This window comes from Aptenodytes patagonicus, chromosome 26 (genome assembly GCF_965638725.1).
Source record: "Aptenodytes patagonicus chromosome 26, bAptPat1.pri.cur, whole genome shotgun sequence".
NCBI classification, from domain to species: Eukaryota; Metazoa; Chordata; class Aves; order Sphenisciformes; family Spheniscidae; genus Aptenodytes; species Aptenodytes patagonicus.
In genome coordinates, this window is record NC_134974.1 from 1286021 (window position 1) to 1301298 (window position 15278).

Genomic DNA, 15278 nt, shown 5'->3' on the forward strand with positions numbered 1-15278 from the left:
CATTGCAGCCCCATCTGCTGCTGAGGGAATTGGTTCTCTCTTGCTCAAGGGAAAGAAAAGTGAATAAAATCTGGTTTTCTCCAGGGAGGGTCATGGGGGTCTCCATCTCCAGCCTCGTGCACCATGTGTGAGATCCGGTGCATTTTCCATGCCGTGCTGCTGCCTCTCTCCTGCCCAAGGATCCAGGAGTGCTCCCAGGTACGGGGCAGCCCAGGGGAAAAGGCAGACAGAGGCACGCGGCCAGGAAAATGTGTGTCCGGATGGCTCTTAACCAGCAGTGGCTTTGCACAGGCACATCCGCATGTCCCCACGCGGGTGTCAGATCACAGCAGGTGCGGGCTGCGATGGGAGCCCCTGAAATCGTGCAGCTCAGTAGTGAAGGCCAGAGTTTTAGATGTATGTGGGCTCCTAGGCATGTAGTAGGGGGGATTTGGTGGGATTTTCAGCAGCCCCTGTCTGGATTAAGTGCCTGGGATTAGGAGGAATGTGTGACCTGAACTGGGACACCCTCCCATCAGGCTGAGGCCCTTGTAGAAATTAGATGCAAGGATGAAGGATGGCAGCAGTCAGTGCAGTCATCAACTATTTATTCTGATTTTTCATGCAATACATCAGTGTGAAGAAGAAAGAGACCCCCCCCACCTGCCACCATTACCCTGCGGTAACCACAGCATAACTCAGCTGCTTCAAAGCCTCCGTGAGGCTGGAGCTGGGATTCTGCTCAGCTGTTAGGGGAGCAGAAAGGTGTAACCAAAACCACTGAGTTTACAAAAGTGGTTTTTTCCCAGCCTTGAGGATTTTCAGGCCCCAGAATGAGTATGATTGAGCTACTGGGATTTTTAGGGTTTTTTTGCATTGCAGAGCAGAAGCTGACAGGAGAGCCAGTCACGGGGCTAGGCAGAGGTGAGTGCAGTGAGATGCGGAACAGTCATGCCACAGGGTAGAAGAGATGACAGGAACATAAAGGACAGAGAGACCCAAGGAATCCAATTAGAGCAGAAAAGTGACTAAATACTGCATTAAGGTGGATAGACACAATGCAGGAAGGCAGAAGCTGCAGATCCTGGGGTAACTCTCTGCCTATCTAGCCGCTGAGGATTTGTTAGATGGAAAAATCCCAAACTCACTTGACACCCTCACAGAGCACCCCATTAACCCTTTTTTGTCGGACACTTCTGTGCCACCACATGGTAACCTCCTAAACCGAAAGCAGAGAGCAGAAGTGATCCTCAAAGCGACTCAGAGAAGACCCACCAGCTCCAGGGAGGGGACTTGCCCTTAAGGTGCTTTGGCTTCGTCCCCGGCAGGACAGCTCGGTGCCTTCTGTGAGACCCGGGGGCTGGGGGGACCCTGGCTCTGCTTGGTGCAAAGACGTGGTTCCTCCTCCCGTTGAGGCTGGGCGTCGCTCACTTGCTGGAGGTTCCTCTTCTCCTCCTGCCGTGGCTGGCGGCTCTTCTCCGGCAGGGGAAGCTCTGCACCCTCACGGCAGTTGCTGGCCTCATCTCTCTGGGGCAGCTGGGGATGGCTCTCTTTGGCAGCTCGCTGGCCTGGCTCGCAAGCTTCCCGTGGCTCCGGAGCCTGGGGCAGAGGTGGGCAGCTCTTGGCCTCCCTGTCCTCACACGCCCTCACCTGGCAGCTGGATTCAGGCTCCCATGGGACCTGCTCCTTGGCAGCTTTTGATCCATCTCCCCGGGACTGATGGTCCTTCTTTTCTGCGTGAGGCATCTTGAGGTGCTGGCTGTCCCTCCTGTCCTCCTTGGGCTTTGCCCGGCAAGGGTCACCCTTAACACCATCCGGCTTGGAGGCAGAAGCCTGGTGAGGCCTTTCCTTCACCCCTGTTTCAGACCTCTCCTGTGGCTCGTTGAGATCCCCTGTGTTTTCCTGGGAGCTAGAAGCTGGTGTGCCCCCTTGCCGCGGCAGTTCGGACTCCCCTGTTTCTCGCTCATCCCTTTGGGGTCGTGGCTCTGGGTGGTTCCTTCTGTCACACGGGACTGCTGGTGGCTGGGGTGAGACAGAGCACTTCTTCACGTAGATGGGCTGCCCCAGGTCATGGGGCTGGTGGCAGACGATCTTGTAGTTGGTACCTTCAGGATCATTCAAATTCTGGATCACGTGGATCAAGTACGCAATGGTCTGAGGCTTGCAGGACTGAGGGATGACCTGCACCTCTGGCCGTACATCAGGCTCAGCGGGGATGTAACGGACCCTCATGTTGCTGACAGACGACTCCTCTCCTGAGGGGCAGAGGTCTCTGTTATCCACATCCACGGTTTGGTAGAGGCACCTCTCGTGCCTTCGTCCTTCATCCTCATGTGTCCAGCAGCTGTCTGGCTCACGTGCTTCTTCCTCATGTAAAAGCCTGTGGTTCCTCCATTCTTGGTCTTCCGAGGGCTCGCAGGGGGTGTTTTCACACAGCTTACGCCGTAAATCATTTCCCTGACGGTGGCACAGAAACTCTCTCTCCTGTTCTTCTTCAAGTATCTGGAGGCTGCTTCCCTCGCGTGTCTCCCTCTGGTTGGCTGTGTCACCTCGCTCTTCCCTTTCGCGTGTCTGGTGGCTGCGGCGCTCATAGGCCTCCAGCTCCAGCTCCCGCTGGCGATCAGTCCTCCTCTCCCGCACGGGCTCTTCCCTCTCTCTTCCCCGGCAAACCCTCCTCTCATCCTCTGGCTCTTCGCACTCACGGCGACGGTCCCTCCTTTCCACGTCCTCACGTGGCTCCAGTTCCCGGGACTCACGGTGGATCTTCACGTCTGCTTCTGCTGCCGCCACCACAGTCTCTCGTGTCCTTTCGTACCTCACTGACTCACGTTGTCTCCTTCCATCGTCTTTGGGCTCGCGTGTTTGACAGTCCCGTCTCTCACATGCCTCTCTCTGGTTTGTCGTGGCACCTCGCTCTTCCCTTTCGCGTGTCTGGCGGCTGCGGCGCTCATAGGCCTCCAGCTCCAGCTCCCGCTGGCGATCGATCCTCCTCTCCCGCACGGGCTCTTCCCTCTCTCTTCCCCGGCAAACCCTCCTCTCATCCTCTGGCTCTTCGCACTCATGGCGACGGTCCCTCCTTTCCACGTCCTCACGTGGCTCCGGTTCCCGGGACTCACGGTGGATCTTCACGTCTGCTTCTGCTGCCGCCACCGCAGTCTCTCGTGTCCTTTCGTACCTCACTGACTCACGTTGTCTCCTTCCATCGTCTTCGGGCTCGCGTGTTTGACAGTCCCGTCTCTCACATGCCTCTCTCTGGTTTGTCGTGGCACCTCGCTCTTCCCTTTCGCGTGTCTGGCGGCTGCGGTGCTCATAGGCCTCCAGCTCCAGCTCCCGCTGGCGATCGATCCTCCTCTCCCGCACGGGCTCTTCCCTCTCTCTTCCCCGGCAAACCCTCCTCTCATCCTCTGGCTCTTCGCACTCACGGCGACGGTCCCTCCTTTCCACGTCCTCACGTGGCTCCAGTTCCCGGGACTCACGGTGGATCTTCACGTCTGCTTCTGCTGCCGCCACCACAGTCTCTCGTGTCCTTTCGTACCTCACTGACTCACGTTGTCTCCTTCCATCGTCTTTGGGCTCGCGTGTTTGACAGTCCCGTCTCTCACATGCCTCTCTCTGGTTTGTCGTGGCACCTCGCTCTTCCCTTTCGCGTGTCTGGCGGCTGCGGTGCTCATAGGCCTCCAGCTCCAGCTCCCGCTGGCGATCGATCCTCCTCTCCCGCACGGGCTCTTCCCTCTCTCTTCCCCGGCAAACCCTCCTCTCATCCTCTGGCTCTTCGCACTCACGACGATGGTCCCTCCTTTCCACGTCCTCACGTGGCTCCAGTTCCCGGGACTCACGGTGGATCTTCACGTCTGCTTCTGCTGCCGCCACCGCAGTCTCTCGTGTCCTTTCGTACCTCACTGACTCACGTTGTCTCCTTCCATCGTCTTTGGGCTCACGTGTTTGACAGTCCCGTCTCTCACATGCCTCTCTCTGGTTTGTCGTGGCACCTCGCTCTTCCCTTTCGCGTGTCTGGCGGCTGCGGCGCTCATAGGCCTCCAGCTCCAGCTCCCGCTGGCGATCGATCCTCCTCTCCCGCACGGGCTCTTCCCTCTCCCTTCCCCGGCAAACCCTCCTCTCATCCTCTGGCTCTTCGCACTCATGGCGATGGTCCCTCCTTTCCACGTCCTCACGTGGCTCCAGTTCCCGGGACTCACGGTGGATCTTCACGTCTGCTTCTGCTGCCGCCACCGCAGTCTCTCGTGTCCTTTCGTACCTCACTGACTCACGTTGTCTCCTTCCATCGTCTTTGGGCTCGCGTGTTTGACAGTCCCGTCTCTCACATGCCTCTCTCTGGTTTGTCGTGGCACCTCGCTCTTCCCTTTCGCGTGTCTGGCGGCTGCGGCGCTCATAGGCCTCCAGCTCCAGCTCCCGCTGGCGATCGATCCTCCTCTCCCGCACGGGCTCTTCCCTCTCTCTTCCCCGGCAAACCCTCCTCTCATCCTCTGGCTCTTCGCACTCACGACGATGGTCCCTCCTTTCCACGTCCTCACGTGGCTCCAGTTCCCGGGACTCACGGTGGATCTTCACGTCTGCTTCTGCTGCCGCCACCACAGTCTCTCGTGTCCTTTCGTACCTCACTGACTCACGTTGTCTCCTTCCATCGTCTTTGGGCTCGCGTGTTTGACAGTCCCGTCTCTCACATGCCTCTCTCTGGTTTGTCGTGGCACCTCGCTCTTCCCTTTCGCGTGTCTGGCGGCTGCGGCGCTCATAGGCCTCCAGCTCCAGCTCCCGCTGGCGATCGATCCTCCTCTCCCGCACGGGCTCTTCCCTCTCTCTTCCCCGGCAAACCCTCCTCTCATCCTCTGGCTCTTCGCACTCACGGCGATGGTCCCTCCTTTCCACGTCCTCACGTGGCTCCAGTTCCCGGGACTCACGGTGGATCTTCACGTCTGCTTCTGCTGCCGCCACCGCAGTCTCTCGTGTCCTTTCGTACCTCACTGACTCACGTTGTCTCCTTCCATCGTCTTTGGGCTCGCGTGTTTGACAGTCCCGTCTCTCACATGCCTCTCTCTGGTTTGTCGTGGCACCTCGCTCTTCCCTTTCGCGTGTCTGGCGGCTGCGGCGCTCATAGGCCTCCAGCTCCAGCTCCCGCTGGCGATCGATCCTCCTCTCCCGCACGGGCTCTTCCCTCTCTCTTCCCCGGCAAACCCTCCTCTCATCCTCTGGCTCTTCGCACTCACGACGATGGTCCCTCCTTTCCACGTCCTCACGTGGCTCCAGTTCCCGGGACTCACGGTGGATCTTCACGTCTGCTTCTGCTGCCGCCACCGCAGTCTCTCGTGTCCTTTCGTACCTCACTGACTCACGTTGTCTCCTTCCATCGTCTTTGGGCTCACGTGTTTGACAGTCCCGTCTCTCACATGCCTCTCTCTGGTTTGTCGTGGCACCTCGCTCTTCCCTTTCGCGTGTCTGGCGGCTGCGGCGCTCATAGGCCTCCAGCTCCAGCTCCCGCTGGCGATCAGTCCTCCTCTCCCGCACGGGCTCTTCCCTCTCCCTTCCCCGGCAAACCCTCCTCTCATCCTCTGGCTCTTCGCACTCATGGCGATGGTCCCTCCTTTCCACGTCCTCACGTGGCTCCAGTTCCCGGGACTCACGGTGGATCTTCACGTCTGCTTCTGCTGCCGCCACCGCAGTCTCTCGTGTCCTTTCGTACCTCACTGACTCACGTTGTCTCCTTCCATCGTCTTTGGGCTCGCGTGTTTGACAGTCCCGTCTCTCACATGCCTCTCTCTGGTTTGTCGTGGCACCTCGCTCTTCCCTTTCGCGTGTCTGGCGGCTGCGGTGCTCATAGGCCTCCAGCTCCAGCTCCCGCTGGCGATCGATCCTCCTCTCCCGCACGGGCTCTTCCCTCTCCCTTCCCCGGCAAACCCTCCTCTCATCCTCTGGCTCTTTGCACTCACGGCGATGGTCCCTCCTTTCCACGTCCTCACGTGGCTCCAGTTCCCGGGACTCACGGTGGATCTTCACGTCTGCTTCTGCTGCCGCCACCACAGTCTCTCGTGTCCTTTCGTACCTCACTGACTCACGTTGTCTCCTTCCATCGTCTTCGGGCTCACGTGTTTGACAGTCCCGTCTCTTACATGCCTCTCTCTGGTTTGTCGTGGCACCTCGCTCTTCCCTTTCGTGTGTCTGGCGGCTGCGGCGCTCATAGGCCTCCAGCTCCAGCTCCTGCTGGCGATCGATCCTCCTCTCCCGCACAGGCTCTTCCCTCTCCCTTCCCCGGCAAACCCTCCTCTCATCCTCTGGCTCTTCGCACTCATGGCGATGGTCCCTCCTTTCCACGTCCTCACGTGGCTCCAGTTCCCGGGACTCACGGTGGATCTTCACGTCTGCTTCTGCTGCTGCCACCGCAGTCTCTCGTGTCCTTTCGTACCTCACTGACTCACGTTGTCTCCTTCCATCGTCTTTGGGCTCGCGTGTTTGACAGTCCCGTCTCTCACATGCCTCTCTCTGGTTTGTCGTGGCACCTCGCTCTTCCCTTTCGCGTGTCTGGCGGCTGCGGCGCTCATAGGCCTCCAGCTCCAGCTCCCGCTGGTGATCGATCCTCCTCTCCCGCATGGGCTCTTTCCTCCTTTCATCATCTCGTTCTTTGCACTCCTGACCCTCATGGATGTCTGTCTCACTTTCTGGACATTCAAGCTCATGTTTTTGATTCTTCTGTTGTTCATCGATACCTCTTTCTGGCTCACAGATCTTGTAGTACCTGAGGTCAAGTTCTAGCGGTTCCTGAATGTATGACTGATGTGGGTGTCTTGAGTCTAGGCAGTCAGTCTCACGCGGCTGGTGCCTTCTCTGTTCAAGTGCTTTTTCTTCTAGCTCACATAGGTGGTAGCGGCTTCTCTCTTCGGGAACTAATTCAGGTTCATGTGGCTGGGTATTACTTCCTCTCTCTGCTTCTTGTGGTCGCTGGTTTTTTTGATCAGATGCTGGTAGTCCTGCGGTAGTGGTAGGCCCATGTGACTGATGGCTACTGCACCGCTTTGGCAGTGGTTGAGGTTGACAGATCTGGCTGCGACTCCTCACATCTGCCAGTTGTTCTGGCTGAGGCCCCTCTTGATTTTGCCTCTCATCTGCCTGCACTCCGGGCTCATGTGCTTGCAAGCTGCCACGCTTGCAGAGTTGTACATCTCCTCGTCTGTCTGGCTCCGGTGGCTGACGTCTTCTCTGGCTGTTCCGTTGGTGGCATGGCTCTTGGCTTTGTTCTTCGTGTACCTGAGGGATTGGCTCCTCCGGCTTGCTGCTTTGCTTTGCATCGTTTCTGCTTTGTGTGTTACGTTGCTGGTGATGACTCCCTGTTCCCTCTAGTGTTTCAAGCTTGTTGACCCTGGTGTCTTGTTGCAGCTCAGGTTCACAGGGTAGATGGTGATCACTCTCACAGGTTTGTTGTTCCTCCTCCTGGAGCTGCCGACGGCTCCCTCTGTTCTTAATGTCCGGCTCTCGGAGTGACTTGCCACTGGTTGTCAGCGTTGTTCTTTGCAGAAGGCTTGGTCCCTTCGGCAGGTACCAGTAGCAGGCCTTAGCCACTCTGAACACCAGAAGCAGGAACTCATTAAAATCTATTTCCCCATCACCATCCCACTCCAGAAACTGCAGAATCTTGTCAATTGTCTGAGGGTCATGCGGCTTCTGCAGGCAAAACACACACAGGGAAAAAAAAAAAGGGGTTTTAGCCTTCCTGCCTCTTGTCAGAGAAGTGCAAAGACAGGGATAATTGCAGTCTTTTCTCCTTCCATGTCTCACACCTTCACTTTTATAGCTCAGCAACAACTCCATGTCTTTGTTCTCCATTTTCCCGGTTGTTCCGTGGCTGCAGCTAACCAGCTCTCTTCTCTTTGGGATATGCTGTATCCCTCTACTGGATGCATTTCCTTCCTACCTTTGAAAGATAACCATACCTCCCCGCGATTCGTTCTCCAGCTTTTGCCCATTTGCTCATGACAAAATGGGTTGGAAGAGCTGGTGAAGCAGTCAGTGCAAAGGAACGCAACTGCTGCTCCTCTTTGGTGAGAGCCTCCCCATCCCACTGTCATAAGAATCATCCCCTCTCCAGAAGGAGATTTTGCAGTCCCTGCACTCCACTCTTGGCCTCAAGCCCTCCACCTCGCAGCAGGACTCACAGCTATGACATCTGCAAACTCCCTCTGGATGAACTCTTTCATCTTCCTTCGGCTGAAGTTGGAGCAGTCTCCATCTTCCTTTGCATGTTTGTGAAAGACGCTGATGATGGTGGAAACGCTGTCTAAGAAGCGAGACATCTTCCTGCAGATTCAAGCAAGCCTGCGAGAAAAGGAGCAGATCTAAGGACGGGAGATTCGCTTGCCTCTGAGCATGAAAAGAGAGGGGAGAACTGCTGGGGTCAGGCTGTGTGTGTTAAGAGGACCCTGGGTGCCGTGTGCTGTGTGTCCGCTCCTGTGCCATGGTGAGCTCTGTTTCACCAGAGCACTGGGAAGAAATTCAAATGCTTAGGGGTTTTAGTGGGATGGGGAGTGTCCTCCAACTTGTCTACTGACGTATTTGAATGATGTTTGGTAGGGGAAGGCAGGATGCCATGCCTCCCCTCCCAGGATCGCAGGGAGGGGACTGGGAGTGGTGACTCAAGAGATGCCCCAAGAATCCATCCCCATGGGGCTATACCAGGTACTTATGTTTCCAGGACTCACGCTGCTATCTCTGCCTGGCACTAAGATAGACCAGCTTCTCTGGAGCAGGTTAGAGGATGTCTAAAGCAGCGCTGGCATGGCCTGAGACAAGATCTAGCTGGGTCAGAGACAGGTAGAGTGCTTACAGGGAGTTAAAACAAGCCCTGTGGCTGATGCTCCTGTGGCTGATGCTCCTGTGACCAGTAGTAATGCAAAACAATTGATAAAACTTTCATTACAGCATCAGTTCGACTGGCAAATAGATTTTCACCAGAGAGGGACTGTCAGATCACCTAGCCAGAACGACTTATTTAATTTTGCTGAGATCTGCTTGGCAGAAAGCAGTGCTCCCGTTGGAGCTTTGTGTCTGGAAACCTCAAAAGCCACCTCCTTCCTTCCTCCTCACAGCATTCCTAAGCCTGTTATCAGGTACATCAGTGCTGAGATCTCAGCTTGCAGCTGGGGAAGCTGTGCCGTGTCTGCCTTGCCGCTTCTATAACGTGCACGTACGCATGGACACGTGCACACCTCTGCATACGAAATCCTGGTTTTTGGTGTTTCTGTAGAAAACAGAAAATTTCTCCAATCTGTTCATTCTGGCTGGGAGCTGACTCCAGACCAAAGTGAGGCACAAAACCTGTCTGCCTCTCTTGTTTTCCCTTTGAGAAAAGCTGCCTCGACACACGGACACACGACGGCAGCATGCAGGTGTCCGAACAACACAAAACAAGACTTCACTGGATATAAACGCAAAAGACTCTCAGAAAACACTGCAGCAGGAATGACGCTGCCACCCAACATGAATCCTATAGAAATAACATGTCCTTGCCCAGCAAAGTGCACGTTTCAGAAGAAGTGACTTACCCAAATCACCAACGGGATCAAGTGGGATTCCTGTGAAGCCGTGCGAAGTGATCGGAGGACCTGAGTGCTTTTATAGGGTCCTTGACGGAGCTACAGAAAGGAGACACCCTTTGTGGACGTTGTCCTGATTCATCTTTGGCCAAGCCCAGCTGCACCTTCACGTCCTCAAACGGGTTATTTAACTTACCATCCCCTTACCTATCATTTTAACCCAGAAATAGCAGTTGCCATGTGGCAATTCAGGCACTGGCTGGTTCCACCTAATCCAGACTGTAAAGTTATTTTACAGGCTGATTGTATTTCAGATTTTAAAAAATCTAGAGTAGCTATAAAGTGTATAATGGGAGAGTGTATTTTTACATAAATGTGCATTTGCATATGTATGAATTTATATCTGTATAATACACACACACACACACATAAAAATAGTACCAGAATGAAGTTTTGAGGATGGGGACAGAAGTGCTGATGGTAGCAGAGCTCACTATGAACAGATCAGGGACAGTCGAGATCTGTATGGCCCATGATCTTGGTACCGCAATACCAGAGATTATTTTTGTTTGCTTTTTGTGCAGTTCCTTCGGCACCTTGGGCCTGAGGTCAATGGGGTTTGGGTCTGGCTTTCGCTCACAGAAGGACGGAAGAAGACCTAAGCGCTATGAAAATAGTGAAATGCGGGTGCACAGCAGTGAGATCCCCAAATCCTCCAGATCTTGGCTTGTGTATCATCCTTGTAGAGTGTGCTGCAAAATGTGTTTTATTTTTGGTAACTTATTAAGGAGCCTTTTTCTTATATCATCCAGGTTTTTGTTGGGAAAAAAACCCAACTACAAACAGAACGTTTTTAAATGGTAAAGTTTGCAAAATGAATTTTTGTACAAGAAAATTTCTGTTCAATAAGCAATGACTTTTCATTGAGAAAAATCACGATAAAACATTTTTCATATTAACGGTCTTCCACAAACGACTTTCATTTCAACTTTGCTTGATCTTTAATTAAAAATAAAAGCAGAAACCTCTCTGCTGAGAGGTCGATTCATGTTGAATCTTCATCTGGTTGCCCTAGGCAGCTTTTGCTGTAATTACCTCTACAATCTTCTTTTTTTTAATCTTTTAACTGTAAATTAATTAGAGACCAACTGATTCCTTTGTTCACCCCTAACTCTCCCAGTACACAGAGCAAATAAGGAAGACACCAGCCGTGCCACCTGGGCCCCTGCTTTTGGTTTTGGAGGTAGGATGCTGCCTTGACAAGCATGACGGAGACATTGCGGAGAGCCTTCAGAGCATGAACTTGTCACGCAGCCTTGGGTGAGTGGCTCATCTGGCTCATCTGTAAGGTAAGATCATACTGGGTGTAGGAGCCTAATTAATTAGTGCTGGTAACACCTTGGGGATACTCATACAAGTGCGTACGAAGGATTGTTACTAACCATACTTCATTTTTGAGCTTTTTTTCAAGATTAAATTATACTTGTGCAAATTATACCCCACCTGTGGGATAATAATACCCTTGGGAAACTGTAATTTTATGGTAGATTGGAGTTATTATTAAAATTAGAGTATTACAGTGCGGCTTGGTGTCCTGTAACAGTCTGTAATCCCCCCCGCAGGGGCTGGGGCAGTGCGGGATGGTCGGGTGCCACGTGAGCCACCGGGCAGAGTTTGGGGATTGATGCAGGAAAAGGTACGTCGCGTTTCGGCCATGTGCATGCTGGCACGCTCGCCTGCTTTCCCGTGCTTTGCTACCATTCCCAGGACAAAGCAATGAGTTTCAAAGCGCGTTCTTGGCAGCACTGAAACCCCCTTTTCTCCAAGGACTTCATTTTCCCCAAAGATGCTTTCATAAGACAGGACTTGCGTAGGTTTTTAAAAGCTGTTACCCAAGAGGGTGGGCTCTGTCCTCCTGCTTCTTACTCAATTCTGTGCCCGTCCCCATCACGGTTTATATAGGGCGACCAAGCTTCTACTGCATTTAATCTTAGAGGAACTGGGCCTCTCATGTGGTGTATAAAAGACCTTTTCTCTTCCAACACCTCCCAGGCTTGCAGGACTCTTAGACAGGTATTTGTGTCAGCAGGGTAATTTTCATGTTCTCCTTAAAATGAACTAAAAACCCCCTCTTAACCTCAAATATGACACTCCTGATGGCAAAAATGGTGTTATTCAGAATAGAGCATATAATTAGCATGTCCCTAACAGTGCTTGGTGCCTGCCTGAACTGGGAGGTCGGTTTTTTATTGATGCTGCAAAAGGTGGCAGCTGATGGACAGACAGACTACAGGGGGATGGTTGGGTCTGGTGATTTTAGAGCCTAAGCCAGAGCTAATAAGAAGCAAAGAGCTATTGGACGAACCTCTAATTGAGACCTATTTTACAAGAAAAAATGGAGTTCTCTGGAAAATGAAATGTTTTGAGGAATGTCTCAGATGGAATGGGGGTTTTGACAGACAGGTGATGAAATGTAAGTCTTGACTCTCCCATTTCATGTCCACAGTTGTCATGAGATAGGTCAGAACTTATTATTGCTGATATGCTTTATCAGTAGTAGAGCAGACTGGTGTACTTTGTGTCTAATACATTTAATTTTGACATTAGCACAACGAAATCATTTTTGTGATGTACATTCTGGGGATAGTTTTGAAATGCTGGTTTTTCTGATTCAGCGTTTAGCAAATTGTGAAATTCTGGGGTGTCCAAGAGGAATGACGTTTTATTTTCCAGTGAGGTCTCTGCGTGCTGCTTGTCACCGGCCACAGAGCAGGAGGTGCGGGTGCATTTATCATGTGCTGATTGTGCTGATAGGTTGCAAGTGAAAGATAGCATGGGGAAAAACAGGCTGAGCATCACCCTCCCTGCGGGATGCCGAGTCCTGGGCCTGCGTGGTGGTCCAGCACGTCTGAACCCCCTAATAAACCCCACTGACTTCACCAGACTGCTCATGCCCTCAGAGTTACCCACATTCCTATGTGCATGTCTGGACAAGTGCCCGAGGACCTGGTACCCCGAACTGCCTGAACTGAATCTGAGTTTGAGATTGGCTCCGTCTGTGCACGGTTTGCACGTCAGCTTTTTACCTCTGGCCTCCCAGTTGTTGCTGGGGCTGGATGTACCCAAATCATCATTTTTCCTGTGTTTAATATATCTCCACTCCTTCCTCTGGAGACTTCCATAGCTAATAGGGATTTTTTATCTTCATAGCATGCTCCACATTCCCCTTGCTTCTGAGATTATTAATAAGTGAGGTTAAATAGGACAAATCCCTCCCATTCAGTGTTAAGCAGCTGTTTATTCTTTTCACAGCAGACATGAAAAATGCCCGGAGCAGATGGATGCTGTGAGGAATCTGTTCAGGTCGGCCATGCTGTTGTGTTAATTCAGACTTCTACCCCCTCTGAAGACATCTTTCGCAGGGATGTCACATCCCTGCCCGTGAGGAGCAATCGATTCACCTCGGCTAAATTGCAAAGGCAGCTGAGCAGCAGCTCCTGTAGGCTATCCACCCCCAAGACACACCTGCCTCTCTGCAGCTACCCCTCCATCTGCACCCTGGAGCAATCTGGCCATATGTCATGCAAGGGACGGACGCTCAGGTCCTCTGCACCACATCATGTCAACCTGGCTGTTTGCTCAGAGCCAGGCTGAGGGCACGCTTGCAGCTACACACCAGGACACTGTGCCGTTTTTGCCTTCAGTTTTATTGCTTTGCTTACACAGGCAGAGGCAGCCTAACACAGAGTGAGAGGGAAGGTCTCTAGTCATGCATAGCTCAGTACAAACCAGGGGTATGAAGCCCAGGGTTAATAAGGAATTGGACAAGACATGACAAATAGAAATGCAAAAACCAGAGTGGGACTGGACACAAGGTACCTCCTCGCGGGGGGCAACAGCCTCACTTAGGCGGGGGCTTGTATCAGCTTTTACTGCTGTAGTGGCCATTGATACAGAGACTGCAGGAGCTGTTGCTCTATAGAGGCTTGTGTTTGGCGATGAACATCTTGTTGCTGTTGTGCTGGACAAGATGGAGCCTCTGCCTTGCTGTGTTCCTGCTCCAGCACCTTGGATTCAGGGAGCTGGTGGAAAGCCAGGTCATGGCACGTTCCCTGGGGCTTGGAATCCCGACGGGGGCTTGCACCCCGCTGTGGGGGCAGCACCTTCCGAGTCTTGCTGGGGTTGGGGTCTTGCTGAGGGGCCTCGCAGACCTGGGTCTTGTTGTTTGGGTCTCTTCCTTGTGTCTCAGAGGGACAATTCAGATCCTGCTCTGCTGACTCTGTCTCTGGATTCTGATAGTGGTTTGAATCTTGTCCTGGTGCCTCAGTTTCTTTGGCCTGGTGGGGTTTTGCATCCTGTTTTGATGTCTCAGTCTCTTCAGCCTTATGGGTATTTCTGTCCTGCTGTGGGGTTGCAGTGTCCAGAATCTCATCTCTCTCTGGATCCTCTTCTGGTGCTTCAGTCCCATCGTCCTGATGGGCGTCCTGGTCCTGCTCTGGTGTCTCACCCTCCTGGGTTTGACGGGTGTCCTGGTCCTGCTCCTTTGTGTCAGCCTCCTGGGTTTGACGGGTGTCCTGGTCCTGCTCCTTTGTGTCAGCCTCCTGGGTTTGACGGTTGTCTGGCTCCTGCTTTGGTGTCTCACCCTCCTGGGTTTGACGGGTGTCCTGGTCCTGCTCCTTTGTGTCAGCCTCCTGGGTTTGACGGGTGTCCCGGTCCTGCTCTGGTGTCTCACTCTCCTGGATTTGATGGTTATCTGGGTCCTGTGTCTTAGTGTCCCGGACCTGATTTTTCATACCCTGCTCGGGGACCTGCTGGTTGCTTGAGATCCTCCCCGCTGTGCACGGCCCTGGCAGCTGCTCCCCGCCTGCCTTCTTTTGCTCTGTTGGCTCTTGACCATCTTCTGGCGCCTGGTGCTGCTGGAGCGGCTTGTAACAAGCCTTGGCCACGTGGAAAACCAGGCTGAGCAACTCGCTGAAGTCAACCCTGCAGTTGCTGTCATCATCCAGGAAGCACAGCACCTTCTTGATGGTTTTGGGGTCCTGGGGGTTCTGTGAAGAGACAAACGGTGTTGGCAAAGCCCGTGAGCCATTTGTGCCATCTCTCTAGGAGCACTCGAGCAGTCTCAGGGCAGAAATCCAGCCCCATGCCCCCCCTCCTACTGTGGCTCGCCGCACCAAGCTCTACAAGCTGCTGGCACTGGGAGAATGAACAGCCTCTCCTCTTCCTTGCAGATCCCGGGCTTTGAAGGCATCTGTGCCTTTCCCAGGGAGCCAGGTGTCCTGTACACCCGCACGGGAGTGCATGGCTTTACCCACCCCACTGCACTGCTGATCCCAGTCCTGCAGCCAGAAGGCACATCAGCGGCAGGGGCCAGCTGTGGGGCCAGATCCTCACCTCCATCGCGTCTGCGAACTCCTGCTCGATGAGCTGCCTCAGCTCCTCCCTGCTCAGGGGGCTGCAGTTGCCGTCACTTCTGGCACACATGTAGAAAGCAGCAACGATGCCATTGATGTTTTCCTGGAGCTGGGCCATCTCCCTGCAAAATTGAGGCAGCCTGCGAGAAAAAACACAGACAAAAAGGGGCTTTTTTTGTTTGTTTGTCTGCTTGGTTTTCAGATAAGTTACTCTTAAACAGCACAGCTGGACAGGCAGAGAGAGAAAGAAGAGCCAGAGAAGGGCACAGATAAAATGAAACAGTATAAGGGAAGGGAAAGAGGGAGAAAGAAGGATCTCACAGGAAAACAAATCTGAAAAATGAAACTC

The 15278-nt window shown here is 53.4% G+C and overlaps 2 protein-coding genes across 2 annotated transcripts; both read right to left on the bottom strand.

Moving 5' to 3' along the window:
- Window positions 1-1278: 1278 nt before the first annotated feature.
- On the bottom strand, window positions 1279-8276 carry LOC143170994 (uncharacterized). Its single transcript, XM_076359710.1, has 2 exons — window positions 8139-8276; window positions 1279-7647 (listed from the first exon to the last, which is right to left on the bottom strand). Exons 1-2 carry the CDS (start codon window positions 8274-8276, stop codon window positions 1279-1281), a joined length of 6507 nt encoding a protein of 2168 aa, XP_076215825.1.
- A 5168-nt stretch (window positions 8277-13444) lies between these two features.
- On the bottom strand, window positions 13445-15057 carry LOC143171293 (uncharacterized). Its single transcript, XM_076360178.1, has 2 exons — window positions 14910-15057; window positions 13445-14563 (listed from the first exon to the last, which is right to left on the bottom strand). The coding sequence occupies exons 1-2, from the start codon at window positions 15045-15047 to the stop codon at window positions 13445-13447; spliced, it is 1257 nt and encodes a 418-aa protein (XP_076216293.1). The 5' UTR covers window positions 15048-15057.
- Between the last annotated feature and the right edge of the window lie 221 nt (window positions 15058-15278).